General features: G+C 35.7%; 1 protein-coding gene across 1 annotated transcript; it reads left to right on the top strand.

The window, feature by feature from the left end:
• Positions 1-13049: 13049 nt before the first annotated feature.
• On the top strand, positions 13050-14055 carry LOC111695509 (enhancer of split mgamma protein). Its single transcript, XM_023464863.1, has one exon. The coding sequence runs from the start codon at positions 13102-13104 to the stop codon at positions 13741-13743; it is 642 nt and encodes a 213-aa protein (XP_023320631.1). The 5' UTR covers positions 13050-13101; the 3' UTR covers positions 13744-14055.
• The last annotated feature ends 9225 nt before the right edge of the window (positions 14056-23280 follow it).

Here is a 23280-nt window from a genome sequence, read left to right as displayed (position 1 = left end):
GCGCACAGAACCCAAGAATGCCGCAATCATTGTTTTAGCTTGGGGAGTTGAAGAGGGGGACACAATAGGACGCTGTCGCCACACACCTGCATCCCTACATTCTTTTAAAATTGGTAATCACGTTTAGTAATGAACCCTCCCCCCACTGTAAACATTTTAAAAACTGCCGGACCACCTTTACAACGTTAAAATCTCTAGACATTTAGATAACTAAGATAACTTTAACAAATTACAGAGTTTCTTACAGTTAGACCCATAAATCTATGGAATATGAAGACGACTGTTAGACTGAAGCTATGATTATAGATAAATAGTCTAATGAACATGAAATACAGCATTTTTAAAGCGGAAAAAGAACCATTCCAATTTTTAAGTTGTTTTCAAACTATTGGTAAAACCATTTGGTTTATTACAACATTAAATCCACAAAATATTGCCTAAATGTCGTCTTCCTATTTCATAGTTTCATGGGTCTCAATGTACCTGCACCCATAAAGAATTAGACTTTAATAGTGACCTAAAACACTTATAAATTTAAAATTTATTGATCTACAAGTTAAAGAACTTGCCAAAATAGCTGATTTCGCAAAACAGGTTTTAAAGTTGCAGGGAACCATAAATATAGTTCAATAGATTATGACCAGTCGTCTCTGAAGTCTCATCCGAAATGAGAGTAACCCTGTTTAGATTTACAAGAGAGAAATAATATTGCATTTATTATTTTTTAAGCTACAGGGTTTTACAAAAAAAAAACATCTTTGATTTCCAATGTTGACAAAGAACGGATCAAAAAGGTGTTTTACTTTTTAGATGTTAAAACCTGTTCAAAGATTTTACTTGATTTGACAATTTTTATTGAAATTATTTTTATTACATCAAAGTCGATGTTGAATTGCTAAGACAACCAGACCACATTTTGGAATCCTGAGAGTAATAATTTTAACACACTTCACTCCCTTGTTTAGAAACTATTTTAAATTCAAAAGTGATAATGCATTGAATAATGCCTGATTCTTCCACCAAATTTGAAATTAAAATTCTGAAATTATTTATTGTTTGAATGTGTGGGAATAGTTTTTGCTGTGAAATTATACGAGGCAACACCCTGCACGAGTAGTAAAGTATTCATCCGTGATAAATACGACTCCGCCCTAATCTTCCGCCTCGACCAGCCCTGTTTTACACCCTGATACTTTATCTCATCCGCCCTGATACTTTGCTCATCCCTCATGATCTTTTACTCATCCGCCCTGAACCTTTAATCATCCGCCCTGAACCTTTATCATCCGTCCTGACCCTTTACTTACCCGTCCTGATTATCTATTCATATGTCTTGATTCGCCCTGATCCTTTATTTATCCGACCTTATCCTTTTTTATCCGACCTGATCCTTTATTTATCCGACCTGATCCTTTATTTATCCAATCTGTTCATTTATTCATCCGTCCTGATTCTTTATTCATTCATACTGATCCTTCCTTAACTCATCCGCACTGATTCTTTATTCAGTCGCCCAGATTCTTTATTTATCCGTCCTTGTTCTTTAAATATCCACCCTGATCCTTTATTCACCCGCCCTGATCCTTTATTCATCCGCCCTGATCCTTTATTCATCCGCCCTGATCCTTTACTCATCCGTCCTGATCCTGATCCTTTAACAAACCATTTTTATCCTTAATTTATTAATAAAATAATGCTTTCCCATTTATACCTTGAATACAATCCATCCTTGAATAAAATCCATCCTTGAATACAATCCATCCTTGAATACAATCCATCCTTGAATACAATCCATCATTGAATACAATCCATCCTTCAATACAATCCATCCTTGAATACAATCCATCCTTGAATACAATCCATCATTGAATACAATCCATCCTTGAATACAATCCATCCTTCAATACAATCCATCATTGAATACAATCCATCCTTGAATACAATCCATCCTTGAATACAATCCATCCTTGAATACAATCCATCCTTTAATACAATCAATCCTTGAATACAATCAATCCTTGAATACAATCCATCATTGAATACAATCCATCCTTCAATACAATCCATCCTTTAATACAATCCATCATTGAATACAATCCATCCTTCAATACAATCCATCATTGGATACAATCCATCCTTCAATACAATCCATCCTTCAATACAATCCATCATTGAATACAATCCATCCTTCAATACAATCCATCCTTCAGTATAATATATGCTCTGGGTATAACTAAACGAAACTGAAATTAAAGACTAGAATTACAAGGAGCGTCTACATTTATCTCTGCATCACTGCACTCTGTACACCATCGTGTGGGATCCAAGTTCAACACATTTGGTTTAAATTTGCGCTGGAATTAAATATCCGGTGGTTCTTCCCGTATTCTACCAATATTCGGGTTAGTCACACTCTCCTAGGTTCCCCTTCCCCTCTCCTCTCTTAGGCTCAGCCCCCCCCCCTTCTCCTCTCCTCAGGGCGGAAAAAAGTTGTAAGTCTGAAAAGGTTGGGTCCCGGGGCTCCGGAGTAATCGTAGTAGTTCTCTACTCTAGGACAATAATAGTAATTATTCTTCGGGTTCAAATATTTTTCTAAGGTTTCGGGTTCTCTCTCTCTCTTTCCTTTGCGTTATTCCTTTGTGGGCACACTTTATCTTCCACTTCGGGTTGCAAAGATGGTTTAGGATGAAATGTTCGCCTTGTAATCTTGTGATGTAATTTTTTTAAATTACAATTTAAAAAGATCTGATGTTTTTATTCATCAAAAACTTATATATTTATTAGGGAAATGTGATTTTATTCTCAAATTTTATAATGTTCAATGCTCAACAATCACGGAGGAAAATGTCCAAAATTTGAAGAATAGTATTTTTAGGTATGTGATTATAGGAAAAGAGAAATAAGCGCACTGATCTTCTAACGTTGTTACAAATAAAACTGTAACTATGAATTATAGTAAAAAGGGGAAACTTTAATGAAAAACTTGGTAAAACTATATTTAATATCAATTACCGTTAACGCAATTTCCTTATTACACCCCTTGCACATACATCCATATTGCGTAAAAACAAATAACGCCCTCCAGCTTTCCTACGCGTTCTAAGCGTGCGTTCAGCGCGTTCAATTTGCATGAGAGGGAAGTAAGGGGTCGGAATTTGACCCGCGCATTCCTCTGCCCGGTTTACGAGCACTTAAACAATTTCCTCGGCAGCAGGGCGTCCGGCAGGGTTCCATTCCTGGGCCACATATATATATATATCTACAGAGGTATACCTCACTATTTTACAAATCCGTGAAACAAGGAGAAACTTCAGAATAATTAATCTTTCTATTTTGTAGTGTGAATACACTGCTCAGGTATGCAATACAACAACAACAAATGGTAAAAAATACTTCTTAAATTGATTTTTCAAGATATTTAGCTTGACAGTAAAAAGGCATTTTTAGGGATTTTACAGGACCGAGAGGATAAAGTAAAATATAATCAATTGAATCAAAAAAATCGAGTGAACAGGAATATGAGGAACAAGATGATCAAGATGATTAATCTGTTCAAGACGATTAATCTGATCAAGATGATTTAGCTGATCAAGATGATTGAGCTGATCAAGATGATTTAGCTGATCAAGATGTTTGAGCTGATCAAGATAATTGAGCGGATCAAGATGATTTGGCTGATCAAGATGATTGAGCTGATCAAGATGATTGAGCTGATCAAGATGATTTAGATTATCAGGACAATCAAGATGATCAAGAGATCAAGACAATAAATAAGATCAAGATAATGAGAAGGATCCAGAGGAGAATGAGAGTCAAGAGGATCAAGATGATCGAGTGGCAGGCGCGTATACAGGGGAGGGGCAGTAGTCCTCTTGCCCCCCTTGGGAGTTCCTCTTCTAATATTACATTTGCTTGCATTTCCCTTCCTCAGGCCAGGCACAGTGGCGTACCTAGGGGGGGCAGTAGCCCTCTTGCCCCCCTCTGGGAGTTCCAGGCGGGGCACTGCCCCCCACCCTGGAAAATACAAAATTAAAAGGAAACTACGTTTAAAAAGTAACACCTGACAATGACAAAGACTAAGGGCTTGTCTAAATTCCCTACAAGGCTGTCTGAGCTCTGCTGACAAAATCATTGAAATGTTTGTGCAAGCAAATCCTAGAAAATTGAAGTATAAATGAGTTGGTGAATGTAAAGATGGAGTAAATTCTATTTGAAGATTTCAAAGAAATTTCGTTATATAATGAAAATTGAATTTTTTAATAATACTGTGATTAATAATGGTAATCATATTCTAATATGTATTATGATTTTGATTTATCTTTAATAAATCTTACTTATTTACTTACTTAATTAATTAATGATTCAGTTAGCTGCAGTGGCGCAACTAGGGGAGGGGGGCGAACCCTATTTTGCCCCCCCCCCCCCTCAGCACATTTCGCCCCCTCCTCATTCTACTGTATCACGATCATGATTGTGGACCATCTTCATCAAATTTTGCCAATTTAGAATAAATATCAACATTTTTCTTTGGCGCTTCGCGCAACATTGCTACTAGAGTTTCTAACTATTGTCTCTTTCTCAACTTAAAGAAAGTCAGAAATACTTAATTTATCCTCACACAAAAAAAAACTATATTTGTTACTTCATACATTTAAGGCTACAAAACAGCTTACGACCTAAGAAACTGTATATATAAATATAGAACAATTTAAAGAAATAATAAGGATTTTATTTGACTATTAGGACTTTTGCAGGCTATAGGAGGAGAAAAAGTGTTAGCCCCTTATTGGCAAAGAAGGGCAGAGGGACTATAGAAAGACTGTATATGGATTATGGGCAAACGTCGACTAGTAGATGAATTACAAAAATCTTATGTAGACTACAATATGGACTTAATACACACAATGAATATGACTAAGCCAGGGACTAACAGACACTAAGAAATACATAAAAAGAGACTAGAAGAACAGCATTTTTTGCGTTTCGCGCACATATTTAACGAGTTGACTTATGTCGGTCATTTAACAGTGCAGTTATTGGAAGTTAGATTTATTTAACACAAGAACGAGTCATTAGATATAATAAGAAATGGTATATTGAGCACAGAGCCAGACCTGCAAAACTTGAAAATTTTGGCTTTTTTCGACTTCAAACCCTTAAGACAGGGCTTTCATTTTGAAAAAAATTTTGTAGAGAGGATCAAGATAATTAAGATTATCAAGATGATCATGAGATCAAGAGAATCAAGAGGGTCAAGAAAATCAAGATGCTCAAGGGGTCGAATAATGAAATAATGATGTCTACTCCAGTAGATTCTATCCCAGCAGTTGAATCTGTTACCTGTCAACGAACATCACTTTAATGAATGCAAATCTTGATTCTTATCCTGACAGATGGAGTAGACACTAAACACACTCCTAGAGGGGCTAGACATCGAACACCTTTGAATTTATCCGTTAGGAAATATCAAGGAAAGAGCATGAAGTAGGAAAAGAATAGAATGAAAAGTATAGAAAGGACTTGAGAGAGAATATACTGGGGATCAGAAAGGGTAAAAGAGGGATAGGAAGTTTAGAGGTAGGAAAAATAAGAAGAGAGAGAAAAAAGGATAGGAAGTTTAGTGGAAGGAAGAATTGGAAGGGAGAGAAAAGATGGATAGGAAGTTTAGAGGTGGGAAGAATAAGAAGGGAGAGAAAAGAGGGATAGGAAGTTTAGAGGGAGGAAGAATTGGAAGGGAGAGAAAAGAGGGATAGGAAGTTTAAAGGAAGGAAGAATTGGAAGGGAGCGAAAAGAGGGATAGGAAGTTTAGAGAAATGAAGAATTGGCAGGGAGAGAAAAGAGGGATAGGAAGTTTAGAGGGAGGAAGAATTGGAAGGGAGAGAAAAGAGGAATAGGAAGTTTAGAGGAAGGAAGAATTGGAAGGGAGAGACAAGAGGGATAGGAAGTTTAGAGGTAGGAAGTATAAGAAGGGAGAGAAAGAGGGATAGGAAGTTTAGAGGAAACAAGAAGAAAAAGGGAGAGGAAAGAATAATAGGAAGTTTAGAGGAAGGAAGAATAGGAAGGGATAGGAAAAAATAATAGAAAGAAAGAGGAAGGAAGAAAGAAGGAAATAAAAATGGGAACAGGATATAGGAAAATTGTGAAGAGAAGACAATAATATTTTTTTTTTAAAAGCTGATAATATATTTATTCAAGATAAAACGGTTTGGAAGAAGAGTTAGAGGAAGGAAAGAAGATCTCAGATAGTTACTGAATACTTGAGATATTGAAAAGTATCGGAGTCTGCGTGAACCTGATTTATTCTGTCCTCACATAACTAACCTGCTGGAGATGAATATTCCAACCCTTCACTGTTCTCACGATATGGATTCATTCATTCTTCTCCCTGCTAAACATTCTTTCAAGAAGTGCAATAAACCTTAGTCTCGTGTTTCACTTTTCTAAACTATTTTACGCCTTCATGATTATTCAATCCGTTCTTCAATTCATCTCAGGGTTCAATTTTATCTTCAAAAAGTAGATGTTCATAAAATGTGTTTAAACTTTAAAACTATCCAAGAACCATTGTAAACAAGGTAAACAAATTTCTGGAAAAAAATAGAACTCAAATATTTTGGGAAAACTTCTTATTTCCTTAAGTTAAGTTTTTCAAAAACGTTTTTATATGATATTGTACTGGAGCAAGAAGTCTAAGAAAATTAATTCTCAAAATGGTAGGACTTTCGTGCCAAAGGACTTTCGTGCCAAAGGACTTTCGTGCCAAAGACCTAGTTTATTTAGATTTTCCACCGGACCGAACTTGATTTTCAAAAACTTTTCAGCAAATTTTCTTGGGGTTACCAATTTGAACGATCACAGTTTGCTTAGTTATTTAAAAAGTTTATTTTACGTAAACCCGAGAAATCTTTTAAGGGTACTGATGTTATTCTGACATGCAAATGCAAATGTCTGCCACTGTTGTCCTGTCTGTGTACGTCATAAACAATCAAAAACAATGAATGAAAACAAAAATTCCTAAATCATTCAGAAATGTCAATTCAGAATTATTATTTGCATAATTTCTAGAAAACATTCCAAACCGACATCTTCACGTAAAGGAGAGAGAGATGGGTAGGCCAATATTTTGTTTAAAGATACTGTAGACATAATTAAAGTAAAAATCCATTATGAGCTGGGAACTATAGAATGGTAAATATCGAGATCAATGCTTGATCCTCTCTTTTTCTTAATCTCGAGACTAACCTAATCTTGACCTTGTATCCTGAAAATTGTATAAAATTAATCTAATCAGAGTCGCGTATCAGAATCCGGGAAATTTCAAATTTTTGGCGTCATTTAAAATTAATATACAAAAACGGGAGGGACTCTCTAATTTTAAAAAACCGTTTTGTGATTTTTCTGTGCTATATCCAAAAAAGAGTGGATAAAGCAAGAAAGTAAGTGTCCACATTGGATATTCGGATTAAGCAGTCTGGATTAAAGGTTCCCATTCTAAAGTTCCCAGGTTAGAAAAAGTCGTTTTTGATTTAAAACCATATCCTGAAACCATCTAACTAAGTAACACTTATGAAGATCTTGTCACTTTTTAACTTAATTTTGAGAAATCCGCAAGTAACTTTTTTGTAGAGAAGCCATCATTGAAAATAATCAATTTTCAGAAAAATAAGAATATCTTATTAATCATGGATCAGACAAAAGTTAAGGAGTAGCGTTGTGAATACGGACTTACGGTCACATAAAATAGCGTCTACAGTTCCTTGCAGTACATGTAAAAGGTTTATTCTATTTAAACCTTTAGATGCACTTTATGTCAACAATTCTATCTTTGAATATTAATGACAGACCGCAATTAAAAAATGCATTTTTTACAAGAAAAACTCATGAAATTTATTTTCTCTAATAAATTTACATATTTTTTATATTTTGTCGATGCTAAAGGTTTGAGACTGGAGACCCCCCAAGTCCATCTCATTAATACGGCTTAGTTTAGCCAGTAAATTGAGAAGAGAGACCGCCTAAGCCTCCTCCCTTCATTCTAAGAAGTGTTGATATATCACCTTTCCGATGAGTTAAAGCTCCAGGGTTTGCTCTAGCTCCGTACCTCAACCTAATTAAGATCTACACGTGCAGTAGGCCAATGTCGGAACCTTTATCTCCGCCTTACTCCGTCCTGGACACGCCTCCGGGTCATTCAAGCACTTCAAATATACCTTTTCCATCCGTCTATAGAGTCCCCACTCTAAATGAATAGAAATATTAACTCTTTTTGTCAAGATCTCCGACAAAAAGGTTTTGTTGTTCAGTCCTTTTGACTAAAAGACCGAAAATAAACTCCGTGTTAAATATTTATAACATGTTGGTAGGTAAGTATGATACTAAATAATTCTTTGTAATATCCTAATATAAACCGTTGGAAGGATGAAGTATGGAGAGTAAATAGTTTAAGTGACGGTTAGTTTCTTAGATTTGAGGACTGTTGGATATATTACAGATCAGTGGGTTGTAACATAGTATTTCCTCAGCTTTCATTCTTCCAACTTCATCCCTGGCATTCCTGCAACGTTCTTCAGCCCAACAGTTGTCGGCGTTTATATCAATACAGTAAAGACGACTTTTCAATATAAGTTTTGATTAACGTAAAAAAAGAAAATGTCTTATTTGACAGCTTCTCTTTGTTTTCCTTGTTATGTGTATCCATGTTGTTTGAAAGCTTGGTAGAATTGAATATTGAAACCAAAACGCCTGTATGTTAAACATTAAATCTAACGCTTTGTTATGAATATCTATAATTATGACAGCTTTATATATTTGTATGCAGGGTTTTACCCACAACGGATGAGAATCAGAGACGACTGTATTGAATTTTGTTCACTTTTATTTCTCATATTTAAAGATTCCTTGTCCGAATGTAATGAATTTAAGCTGCGTCTCAAATCCCCCCAAAACCGGTTTCAATTGAGCGCCGGCTTAAATCTTGAAAATTTTAATACAATTTTAAATGAAACCAACCATATTTGAGCCGCGGCTTCAATTTAAGTCGCGGCTCAAATTCTTTAAATTTGGCCTCCTGCCGCTGTAAACTTGTCTATTTATTTGATATTAAGGGCAGCAACGCTAGTTAAATCGTCCGATCGTTATATTTAAAGAGTTTTAGGTCGGCATTAAAGTTTGATCCTTTGTTGGTATAGGTACCCTGTACATGAATGTTGGTATAGGTACCCTGTATTTGAATGTTGGTATAGGTACCCTGTACATGAATGTTGGTATAGGTACCTTTTACATGAATGTTGGTATAGGTACCCTGTACATGAAAGTTGGTATAGGTACATGAAAGTACTTCTTATCATTGATACATTCAGCTTATTATTAAATTTATCATTTTTGATAGTTTTACATTAGATATTTCATAAATGATATCTGATATGTGTAATGTGTGTTGTATAACACTGTACAGGGTTTCCCCAATAAACATAGATCCTCTTCAGTCTGCTCTAGATATACACAGACTGCTCATAAGGTTTCCCTAGATAGGTTAAGCAGGCCTATAGTTGTCCCGGCACGACATGCTACATTTCCACGAAAGGTTTTTGACTTCCATCTAACGACCACTTGTTGCATAGAAAACCCATTCAAGTCATTCAGGGGTTAAGTTTTACAATTTTTAAAGACATACCATAACTTTTAACATAAAATATTTATGAATTCTAAGAATCCAAGGAGGCGTTAAGCGCCGTGAATTCATCTGTCCTGCATGGGTGGCAGGGCGAACCCGTATTTTCAAGAGAAGTAACAAACACCAATTATAGATTTGCCATCCCATCAATCTTAAAGGGCGATACCTATAATTTTGCAAGCTCTTGACTATGCAAACATTTTATTAATTCAAACAGAAGTCTAATGCAAAAATAACCTTACCTCAAACTTAACTTTTCTGACCCCCTATATCATATATATGCAACTTTTGATTTTCAAAATTTTAGTTTGATTTAGTAAAATTGATGGTTTGAAATTATGACTTCAGGTTGTATGGGTATAAGGATTAACAAATTTGATTACGAGACAAGTTTTTAGTTTCTTTGGATCGTTGATGTTGTTGTTGTTGTTGTTATTTTTAATAATCAAAATAATTCTGCAAAAAAATGCGAATACTTTAAAACTTTTCTAAATTAGAAAAATAAAGAATTAGCGTTGGAACCCAGCTCTACCTGGATACTAAACTTCAACTACAGTGGTAGGCAATTATATCAATAAAATGAACACGACTTTCGATTTCAATATTGATTTATCAAGCTTTTAAACAGCATGGATACATATAAACCATGGAATCAAGGAGAAGCTGTCAATTAGATGAATACAGATAAACATGGAATCAAGGAGAAGCTGTCAATTAGATGGATACAGATAAACCATGGAATCAAGGAGAAGCTGTCAATTAGATGGATACAGATAAACCATGGAATCAAGGAGAAGCTGTCAATTAAAAAAGCTTCTCCTTAATTACTTGTAAACTTGTAATTTGAAAAACCTTGTTAACAGCTAAAACTTACATAAAAAAGTCGTCTTCATTCTATTGATATAATCGACGAACACCGTATAAAAGTAAACCCACTCAACTTTAAATTTTTAAAGAAAGCAAAGAACATTTCTGTGGTTCTACGAAGTACTCTAATAAAATTTAAGGCAAATCGGTCAAGAGGCGTATAAGGTCGGACATACAAACAAACAGAAAAACAAACATAAATTACTACTATATGTAAAGTTGAAAATTAAAAATATTATAAATTCACCTCTGTCGTTTTTTTCTTCTCAATACTTCTGTTTCTTGTGAAAACTGAGCTTAGTAGTTGCATTATTTTTAATGGTCAATTATTAACATTTTATGAGATCCTTTATGTTTGAATGAGAATTAGCGGAATATTTAATGGATGGTGAGTGCAGGCTGCTTGTACACAGGGTACACTCATTTAACTTTTCCGACCTTATCCCAGCAAGCTGTCACTTTCGATCCCAACTTGACTATTTAAACATACATTTTACGTTTTTTTTGCTGTAAGTTGTTGAATTTTAGACCAAAATACGATTGAATTTTAATTGAGGAATCATCTAGCCCTGTTATTATTAAAAGCATCAAAACTTGATCACTAAACATCTTTGCTCTTTCTGTTGTAATTTGTATATTTTTGAAAACTGAGTTTTGGGGCAGTAATTTTAGAAAATTAGATATTTTGACTATATAATTTCTTTAATTTAATTAAATAAGGCTTCAGATCTAGTTAAACGAAGAATCAAAATAATGGTTTATTAATTATCCCTGTATATGGCTTGATCATATCCACAAAGTTCTTAGCCTTTGTATCCTTAAACTTGACAAAAACAGATCAAAGGAATTGAGTCTTTGCCTCAAACTCAAATTTTCGATTCCCTATATTTTGGTACCCTGAAGGTGTAAGCCTTTAATATTTCAATATTTTATCTAACAGAATTTATAGTTTGAACTATATAAGATCTATGGCATCGGATTGCCAAGATATAGGGATTAGATAATCAGAGTTTCTGGAAAAGACTCAATTCCTTTAATTGGGTTGGAATTAAATTTACTGGTGGAAAATGAACTTTTGGAAAGATACAATGAAGTCTAAAACTTTTTTGTATAGTTTTAAACTTTAACATTATCGTCGTTATATTCAGTATCTTTTTTCAAATCTAGGTCTTGATTATTTTCTTAACTTAAATCCAATTTCCAGGTTTAAGGGTTGTCCGACCTTTGTCCAGGTTCTCCAGGTTCTCAAGTTCTCCAGGTTCTCAAGTTTTCTATGTTCTCCAGTTCTCCAGATTCTCAAGTCCTCCAGGTGTTCTATGATCTCTAAGTTTTCAGGTTCTACAGAGTTTCAAGTTCTTCTGGTTCTCAAGTTATCCAGGTTCTCAAGTTTTTCATGTTCTCACGTTATCTTGTATCTCAAGTTATCCAGGATCTCAAGTTCTCCATGATCTCAAGTTATCCATGCTCTTAAGTTCTCCACGTACTTAAGTTGTCAAGGTTTCTAAGTCCTTCGGGTTTTCTATATTCTCTAAGTTTTCAGGTTCTTCAGGGATTCAAGTTCTTCTGGATCTTAAGTTTTCCAGGATCTCTAGTTCTCCAGGTTCTCTAGCTCTCTGGTTCTCTAGCTCTCAGGGTCTCTAGCTCTCAGGTTCTCTAGCTCTCAGGTTCTCTAGCTCTCAGGTTCTCTAGCTCTCAGGGTCTCTAGCTCTCAGGTTCTCTAGCTCTCAGGTTCTCTAGCTCTCAGGTTCTCTAAGTTTTCAGGTTCTTCAGGGTTTCAAGTTCTGCAGGTACTCAGTCTCAAGGTGCTCAAGTTTTCTAGGTTCTCAATTTTTCCAGGTTCTCTAAGTTCTCTAAGTTTTCAGGTTTTTCAGGGTTTCAAGTTCGTCTAGTTCCCAAGTTCTCTAGGCGCTTATGTTCTTCAGGTTTCCAAGTTCTCAAGGTTCTGTTTTCTCCTGTTTGTTTAGGTTCTCTTTGTCCTCCAGATTTCCTTGTTCTCCAGGTATCCAGGTTATACAGGTCCATGTGTAAAGAGTGTTAGGTTCCCGGAGATTACTTTATTCTGCTACTTACAAACATTAAACTCGAGATGGGATGCTTTTAAGGGGGCTCTAAGAAGAAAAATGAGGGGGGGGATTAAAATATAAAAAAGTTTTCTTCATTTGAAATCTTTTGACAAGTTCAATGTTATTAAATTATCATCGGTAATTATTAGGAATCCATGGGTCAAATCTTGGTTGACTTGAAGGTATGATCAAGTAGCCCCTGCACCCACCATTTAACCCCCCTCAACAGTTGCCTGGAGCGGGCACAGGGCAGTTTAGGCACTTGCCTTCACTTGTGGGATCTGGGGTTGAGACCCGTTCCCACGGTTTAGCTCCTGACGGAACGTGTCACGACTTCCCGCGCCGGCTCAGGCAGTTTACAGCCAGCTCTGCGGCGCAAGAAGAACCTACTGAGATCTTGGCCCGGCTCGACACCTTTGGAGCAAGGTCCGGGCTCAACTCCAGATTTTCAATTGATCTTAAACCTGAGAACCGAGCAGTTATAACTCTTATCCTACGATGGAAGAATTAGATATTGGAACGAATTTTGATATCCACGGTGAAATGACGGAGACACCTATGTCTAGAACTCATCAATATCGGAAAGTGATGAAACCTCTCCTGGAACGGAAGAGAAGGGCACGGATCAACAAGTGCTTGGATGAACTTAAAGATCTGATGGTTCATGCACTTCAACACGAAGGAGAAAATATAACAAAGCTGGAGAAAGCTGACGTGTTGGAGTTGACTGTGAGACACTTGAGGAAGCTGAAGAGACAGCAGATGTTGGCCTTGAACCCTGGACTTGATCTGGATAGATTCCATGCAGGATATACTGCCTGTGCTACTGAAGTTAATCGTTGTATGTCAAATATATCTGGAGTTGACGGAGCCATGAATAACCGTCTTATGAACCATCTTGGACAAAGATTAACATCATACGAAGCTGTGAGTCAAATTCATCCCGGAGCACCTCAACCAAACCTTCTTACTTCTCACCAGGTTCCTCTTACAGTAGTTCCTCCCCAACCTAACCTAAGCAATTCCAAACTATCTCCATACACAGACTCAGATCATGGTTACAACAGCGGAAGAGACTCTTCTCCTTCTCCGACACAGGATATCAAAAGAGAACCTGAGTCTGTCTGGAGACCGTTCTAGAGAATCTGAACCTGTCTGGAAACCGTTCTAGAGAATCTGAATCTGTCTGGAGACCGTCCTAGAGAATCTGAACCTGTCTGGAGACCGTTCTAGAGTATCCGAACCTGTCTGGAGACCGTTCTAGAGAATCTGAATCTATCTGAAAATCTTAGTTGTCGGATAATCCCCTGCTCATTTGATCTACTGAGCATAAAGTTCAAATCTTGTAAAAAAAAAATCATGCAATGTCTTCCATATGCAGCCTTATTCTATATAATCTTGACTAATGTTTCATCCTTATCTGTGATATTTAAAATATAATTCAAATCAAGATCAAAGTTTTTATCTGAACCGTGAGAGAAACAAGTTTAGGTTTATCTGAAGTATCCGGTCTTATGTTGATGTACGTTAGCTTTGTAGGTGAACAGTTTGAGAAATGAGCTTAAAGTGAGCAATCGGCGGGGGGGGTTTTGTTATTATTTTATATTGTACATAGAATTTCAGGTTTCTTGGTTCCTATGCTAGAATATTCCTATGATTAGAATTCTTTGTTCCATGGTTCCTTTGCTAAGAATATTACTAATAATAGAGTTCCAGGTTCCATGGTTCCTATGTTTGAATTTGCATATGGTTCCTATGCTAGCATATTTGGGGGGGGGGTTAAAACTGTTATCAAGCGTTATTAGTACACACATATATATTCCTTTTTCCTTTAATTTAGATCCATCTAAATATCTTGTCCATAAATTTTCATATTTTATGTATCCAAGCGTAAGATATAGTGTGCATAATATTTGTATGTACACTGTACAAGTGTAGTTGTATGGATGTGTAGAATGTAATTGTGTATGTGTGTGCACATATAGCGTAGTTAGGTACTTTCTCAAGTGGCAACTTCCGAAATGTGCAATTTCCCAATCGGCAACTTCTCAAATCTGTCCTAGCCGCAGCTAGCGCGGCCCCCCAGCCTGTTCTAGTCGGGGCGCTCGGCCCCTTAGCCCATATTAGCCGTAGCGCTCGGCCCCCATTGTAGTCTGCGGCGCCTAACCTAACCTTTGGGAAGTTGCCACTTGGGAAGTAGCCCTTGGGAAAATGTCTTTTGGGAAAGTATCTATCACCGTTTTATGTATGAAGGGTGTCATGGTGTATAATGTAGAGTGTAGCTATATGTGTAGTGAAGATGTATGTATGTACGCATGTTGATAGTAGCTGTATGTATGTACGTATGTATAAGAGTAGTTGTATGTACATTTGTATCGTATATTAGAGTGAAGCTGTTTCATGTATGTATGCAAAGTGTAGTTGTTTGTATTCATGTATGTAGAGAGTATAGTTGTATCACTTGTATGTACATTTGTAAAGTATTGTAAAGCGTGGGGTGGGGGGGGGGGAGGGGGGGGTAAACTGTTATCAAGCTTATCAGTACTGATCAGTACACACATATATATTCCTTTTTTCTTGAATTTAGATCCATCTAAATATCTTAGATCATAGAGTTTCACCGTTAGTAATGTATCTAAGCGTATAAAATTGTTCGGTGTACATAATTTATAGTTGTATGTATGTATGAAAAGTATTGAAAAATGTTGTTGCATGTATGTACTTATGTAGAGTGTAGTTGTATGTATTTATAGAGTGTACAGTGTAGTTATATGTATTTATAGAATTAAGTACAGTGGAGATGTATAAATAGAATTGTACAGTGTATTGTACAGTGTACGTGTTTAATTAGGGCCACAAAAATTAAGGCTGTAAAAAATTGAAATTAAAATTTTAATAAAATTCTAGAAATTTTTTTAAATAATGATTTAAAATTAAACACGAGCAGGAGAGGTTTCAACTTTATACCTCTCTCACACGAGCAGGAGAGGTTTCAACTTTATACCTCTCTCACACGAGCAGGAGAGGTTTCAACTTTATACCTCTCTCACACGAGCAGGAGAGGTTTCGTGACTCAAGACTTACCAGTATCGTGTATTAAAACTATAACTTCATTGGGCTCCTGAGTCCGAATTTTATGAATTTGAGCCGTGTCTAAAATCTGCCAAAATCCGGTTTTAATTGAGCACTGGTTTAAATCTTGAAACATGGAATACAATTTTAAGCGGAACCAACCATATTTGAGCCGACTCAAAATATTTAAGCCGCGGCTCAAATTCTTTAAATTCGGCCTCTGGTTCCATAATTTCAATGCTAGAATCTATATAGAATATAAACTTTGTTTTTTTTGTCTGTCTGTCTGTTTGTTAATGTCCAATAAACGTCAAAATGGCTGAACCGATTGGGCCCAAAATTTTTGAGGCAACTCACGTGACCACAGAAAAGGGTAATGGATGCTCATATTTACAAAAATTGGCCTCCAAAAATTTCGATATGATCGTTAAATTTGGAAAGTCCACAAACATTTATTATAAAATTCCCGGATTTGTTTTGTTATTATTTTATATTGTACATAGAATTTCAGGTTTCTTGGTTCCTATGCTAGAATATTCCTATGATTAGAATTCTTTGTTCCATGGTTCCTATGCTAGAATAATTCTGTGATTAGAATTCCTTGTTCTATGGTTCCTATGCTACAATATTCATATAATTAGAATTCCTTGTTCCATGGTTCCTATGCTAGAATATTCATATAATTAGAATTCCTTGTTCCATGGTTTCTATGCTAGAATATTCATATAATTAGAATTCCTTGTTCCGTGGTTCCTATGCTAGAATACTTTTGTGATTAGAATTCCTTGTTCCATGGTTCCTATGGTAGAATATTCATATAATTAGAATTCCTTGTTCCGTGGTTCCTATGCTAGAATATTTATATAATTAGAATACTCCTAGGATTAGAGTTTCAGGTTTCTTGGTTCCTATACTAGAATACTTCTGTGATTAGAGTTCTTAGTTCAATGGTTCCTTTGCTAAGAATATTACTAATAATAGAGTTCCAGGTTCCATGGTTCCTATGTTTGAATTTGCATATGGTTCCTATGCTAGCATATTTCTAGGATTTTAGTTCCAGGTTTCATGGATCCTAGCTATACTAGAATATCCCCCCCTTTCTATTGTCCTCCTGCACTTTCTGCAGTATAGAATTAGACATGATTTAATTTGGAAGATTGAAATTTCTTATTATATTCAATCTGAAGCCGGACACTTTCATTCATTGTTTACACTTTTTTTCCAAGTTCTAAGAAATGAGCGAAATGTGAGAAAAGACGTTAGGAAGAGAGGACCGGAAGATGGTGATTTCCCCGCGCGCGCATTCTTAGGCGCGTCTAGAACAGGTTCAAGGAGCAGATTACTTGCCCCAGAGGCTTTAATCAATAATGGCTACCCCAATCAACAAGAGCGTCCCTCTTTTATATTTAAAATTTGCTTTAATGACGACCTGAAACACAATGTGAAGGCTTTAATGACGACCTGAAACACAATGTGAAGGCCTTGTGAATTGTGTGCAGTCGTCTCTGAGTTCTCATTCTTTGTACTTTGTGTGTTTGACTTTGATCAGGTCTATCGTTTTCATATTTTTTGGGCAAAAATAAACATCTATAAAGAGTCCTATCTATATAACAAAGCTCTTCGCTCATATATAGCCGGCCTAACGGCAGTAACAAATGGGCTAAATTTTTTGAGGGAACTCGGGGGATAACAACAAAAAAAATCTTTTTTTCAAAAACCATTTTTTCTTCTTCAAAGTTAGTTTTTTTTTAAATTCCACATGCAACGCCGGGCAATTCAGCTAAGTTCGTCTATAAACCTGCAGGATTAGTAAACTATAGATAGATAAACCTGTAGGACTAGTAAACTAGAGATAAATAAACCTGTGTTCGTCTATAAACCTGTAGGATTAGTAAACTATAGATAGATAAAACTGTAGCACTAGTAAACTAGAGATAAATAAACCCAAGTTCGTTTATAAACCTGTAGGATTATTAAACTAGAGATAAATAAACCTATGTTCGTCTATAAACCTGTAGGACTAGTAAACTAGAGATAATTAAAGCTAAGTTCGTCTGTAAACCTGTAGTATTATTAAATTAGAGATAAATAAACCTAAGTTTGTCTATAAACCTGTAAGATAAGATAAGATAAGATAAAGTTTATTGCTAAAATAATAGGATTATAGGATAATAGGATTAGTAAACTAGAGATAAATAAACCTAAGTTCGTCTATAAACCTGTAGGATTAGTAAACTAGAGATAAATACACCTAAGTTTGTCTATAAACCTGTAGGATTAGTAAACTAGAGATAAATAAACCAAGTTCGTCTATAAACCTGTAGGATTAGTAAACTAGAGATAAATAAACCTAAGTTCGTCTATAAACTAAACTAGATATAAATAAACCTGAGTTCGTCTATAAACCTGTAGGATTAGTAAACTAGAGATAAATAAACCTATGTTCGTCTATAAACCTGTAGGATTAGTAAACTAGAGATAATTAAACCTAGTTTTCAGAGTTCAACACTGTTCAATTAAGATAAACAAACGACCATATCTTCCTCATTGCTACTCAGATACGGGTTAAAAAGGAAACCTTTGTGAATAAGACATGCCACTATTTTTTTGTAGTGTCACATAAAATTACGCCTTCCATCTCTTTAATATTATAAACCAAGCCAAATGATCAAAACCCATCATACTTCCTGCAACTCACGATTCTCAACTTTTTGCTCTCAGCCTAGTTTTTGTTGAATTTGAATGAATTATCAAAGAATTATCACTAATCCCTAAAACAGGAAGGAAACATCAGCCTAACGTCTGGGTTCTCTGCCTCGTATTTCCGTAAGGACAGTTGGATACAGGGAGGATGTAAATTTATTCCCATAGAAACCCAACTGTTACAGACACACAACTGTTACGCTATCCAAACCTGAGAAAATCCGTTAAAAGAAGCAAAGATTACGGAAGCGGGGTATTTCCTGGGACCCGGAGTCACCTGACACGGGGTGGAAGAGCAGAAGAGGTGACCAACCGTCCTTCTCTTCTCGTGGCTGGAGCAAGTTCAAATTATGGGGTATTACAGGGTTGGGTCCTGTTTCCTCAATTATCCTTGGATTGAATGGGGCCGGGTTGATTTAATTTTCCCGCCACAGGTGTTTATAGAACATCCTACTTCCAGCTTAATAATCCGATTCTTTGAGCCTGGATTATTCGGATTTTCTTGAACTTAGGATCTGCTCATTTTTCTTACAGTAAGAACCAGAAAACAATGGAATAGGAAGACGACATTATAGCAATACTAATTCGTGTATTTAATTTTGTTAAAAAGTAAATAGTTTTACTAGACACTTATTAAATCAGTGAACTGGGTCTGTTTCACCAGCAAATTGAACTTTTTAAAGTTATACATAATTTGATTTTAAAAGTCTTCTTCCTACATCAGAGTTTTCTGGTTATCACTGGAGTTTTTTTCCCGTGGTGACTTTTTCTCCATTCCTTTCCTTTCTCTCTTAAGTTTTTTTTTCCCCATTTCCTTTTTATCCTTCCTTTTATCATTGTAAAAATCTGAATTGGTTAAAAGTGTTCTGAGCTAGGAACTTTAGAATGGGATACCTTAACTCCCAACTGCTTAATCCGAATATCCAATGTGGACACTTTTAATTTCTTTCTTAATCCACTCTTTTTTTTGAATATACTACAGAAAAATCAAAAACCGGTTTTTAAAAATTAATATATATTAATCTTAAATGGCGCGCAAAATTTGAAATTTCCCGGCTTCTGATATGGGACTTTTATAAACTTTTCAGGATACAAGTACAAGATTAGGTTAGTCTCGATATTAAGAAAAACAGAAGATCAAGCAAAGACTCGATATCCACGATTCTAAAGTTCTCAGCTCTGTAAGGATATTTAATAACCAGTTTCTAAAAATTTCGTGACATTGAAAATAGCGTTTTTTTGAGAAAAGAAATTTAACAAATTATTGGTCAACTTTAAAATGAGAAACTAGTTTGAGCTGCCAAATATTGATACTGAAGGGATGGCTGACCAACAGATCTAAATTTTAACGGTCGGGAGAAGGACTTAAAAATTAGCAAAACTAAAGCACATGACTACAAACTAAGACTAGAAAATAACAAAAACGATACAATGTAAAACAAACAAAAAACATGGAATAGTAAAAGTGAATATTAAGAAATAAAAATAGTAAAAAAAACCATGTCCAGAGTAGAACACTACGAAAGTCAAAGACTGAAAACAAAAACAATCATAAAAGCACAAAACTATCAGATATAAGGTTAAAACTATCAAATATGAGGTTAAAACTATCAAATATGAGGTTAAAACTATCAAATATGAGGTTAAAACTATCAAATATGAGGTTAAAACTATCAAGTATGAGGTTAAAACTATCTCTTCTTACTCATACCCTTGGTTAGTGTATAGAACTTATTAATAAAGTATGTACGTCTCTCTGAGTTTCCTATAGGTGAGTTTAAGAGTTTACCTTACAAGTTTCTAGTATAATGATAATTTTTACATGATATACAATGTACAACGCTAAAAAAATCACTGGTTTGAGAATTTTTTACCACAAATTCTCTAAAGAATTTGTAATGTGAAATTGCATGTTAAACCCTTCCTTTTATATTTTTTTCTCACTCTTTCTCTGTCCCTTTTTCCATATTCCCCTCCAGTTTTTGACTCAACCCAGAAAATATCAGGTTCAGTTATTCAACCCAACCCGTGGAATATCAGGTTCAATTATTTGTTTAACCCAACCCAGAGAATATCAGGTTCAGTTATTCAACCCAACTCGAAGAATATCAGGTTCAGTTATTCAACCCAACCCAGAAACAACCAGGTTCAGTTATTCAACCCAACCCAGAATAAATCATTTTCAATTATTCATCTCAACCCACAGAATATCAGGTTCAGTCATTCAACCCAACCCACAGAATATCAGGTTCAGTTATTCTACCCAACCCAGAGGATATCAAGTTCAGTTATTCTACCCAACCAAGGGAAATATCAGGTTCAGTTATTCAACCCAACCAAGGGAAATATCAGGTTCATTTATAATACTCAACCAAGGGAAATATCAGGTTCAGTTATTCAACCCAACCCAGAGAATAACAGGTTCATTTATAATACTCAACCTACAAAATATCAGGTTCGGTTATTCTACCTACCCAGGGAATATCAGGTTCAGTTATTCAACCCAACCCAGGGAATATCAGGTTCAGTTATTCAACCGAACCCAGAGAATATCAGGTTCAGTTATTCAACCCAACCCGGGGAATATCAGATTCAGTTATTCAACCCGACCAGAAGAATAATATAAAGTTCAGTTATTCAACCCAACCCAGGGAATATCAGATCCAGTTATTCAACCCGACCTGGAGAATATCAGGTTAAGTTATTAAACCCAACCCAGAGAATAACAGGTTCAGTTTTTCAACCCCACCTGGAGAATATCAGGTTCAGTTATTCAGCCCATCGCGGAAAATATCAAACTCAGTTTTTCAACTCAATCCAGATAATATCAGGTTCAGTTATTCAACCCAACCCGGGGAATATCAAGTTCAGTTATTCAACCCAAACCGTGGAATATCAGGTTCAGTTATTCAACCCAACCCAGAGAATATCAGGTTCAGTTATTCAACCCAACCCAGAGAATATCAGGTTCAGTTATTCAACCCAACCCGGGGAATATCAGATCCAGTTATTCAACCCGACCTGGAGAATATGAGGTTAAATTATTCAACCCAACCCAGATAATATCAGGTTCAGTTATTCAACCCAACCCGGGGAATATCAGGTTCAGTTATTCAACCAAAACCGTGGAATATCAGGTTTAATTATTTGTTTAACCCAACCCGAAGAATATGAGGTTCAGTTATTCAACCCAACCCAGAATATATCAGTTTCAATTTTTCAACCAAACCTGGGGAATATCAGGTTCAGTTATTTTACCCAAACCGTGGAATATCAGGTTTAATTATTTGTTTAACCCAACCCGAAGAATATGAGGTTCAGTTATTCAACCCAACCCAGAATATATCAGTTTCAATTTTTCAACCAAACCTGGGGAATATCAGGTTCAGTTATTTTACCCAACCTGGAGAATATCAGGTTCAGTTATTCAACACAACCCGGAGAATATCAGGTTCAGTTATTCAACACAACCCAGAGAATATCAGTTTCAATTATTCAACGCAACCGGGGGAATATCAGATTTAGTGATTCAACCCAACCCGGGGAATTTCTGGTTCAGTTATTTATTCCAACCTTGAGAATATTTGGTCGAGTTATTCCGCCCAGCCCAGAGAATATCAGATTCAGTTATTCAACCCAACTCAGAGAATATCAGGTTCAGTTATTCAACCTCACCCAGGGAATATCAGGTTCAGTAATTCTACCCAAGCCGTGGAGTATCAGGTTTAATTATTTGTTTAACCCAACCCAGAGAATATCAGGTTCAGATATTCAACCCAAATCGGAGAATATCAGGTTCAGATATTCTATACAACCCACAGAATATCCGGTAAAGTTATTCTACCCAACCCAGAGAGTATCAGGTTCGGTTATTTGACCAACCCACAGAATATAAGGTTCAGTTATTCTACCCAACCCAGAGAATATCAAGTTCAGTTAATCAACCCAACCCAGAGAATATCAGGTTCGGTTATTTGACCAACCCACAGAATATAAGGTTCAGTTATTCTACCCAACCCAGAGAATATCAAGTTCAGTTAATCAACCCAACCCGGGGAATATCAAGTTCAGTTATTCAAACAAACCAACCCAGAGAATATCAGGTTCAGTTATTCAACCCAACCTGGAGAATATCAGGTTCAGTTATTCAACCCAACCCAGAGAATATCAAGTTGAGATATTCTATACAACCCACAGAATATCAGGTTCAGTTATTTAACCTTACCCACAGAATATCAGGTTCAGTTATTCAACCCAACCCAGAGAATATCAGGTTAAGTTATTCAACCAAACCTTGAGAATATCAGGTTCAGTTAATCAACCCAACACGGAAAATATCAAGTTTAGTTATTCAACCCAATACAAAGAATATGAGGTTTAGTTTAACCCAATCCAGAGAATATCAGGTTCAGTTATTCATTCCAACCCAGAGAATATAAGATTCAGTTATTTAACCCATCCTTGAGATTATTAGGTTCAGTTATTCAATCAAACCCGTAGAATATCAGGTTCAGTTAATTAACCGGACCCAGGGAATATAGGGTTCAGTTATTCAACCATAGAGAATAGAATATATTCTATTCTCTATATATTCAACCCAACCGGCCTGCGGTTATCTAACCCAAACAAAAACGATTGTTCATTTTTATAAAAACCAACAGAAGCTAATAAAAGCGATAAAATATGATAACCCAGAACAATTCAACCTTATAGCATATAATCAAGCAAACCTAAACAATGTTATAAATGTTGTAAATTTTATTTATCATTACGATGCTAGAGACATCTGGAGTTAAATAACCAATTTAAAAACACCTGGAAAAACAAGAAGAAAAAAATACGTCAGGGCACTACTTTATATGTTTAATATTGTTTTCTAGCTAAGAGCAATACTATACATGA

The sequence above is a fragment of the Eurytemora carolleeae genome, unplaced genomic scaffold (genome assembly GCF_000591075.1).
Source record: "Eurytemora carolleeae unplaced genomic scaffold, Eaff_2.0 scaffold90, whole genome shotgun sequence".
In the NCBI taxonomy this organism is placed as follows: domain Eukaryota; kingdom Metazoa; phylum Arthropoda; class Copepoda; order Calanoida; family Temoridae; genus Eurytemora; species Eurytemora carolleeae.
Note: the sequence above shows the minus strand (reverse complement) of the source record. Positions and strands in the feature narration are given on the sequence as shown.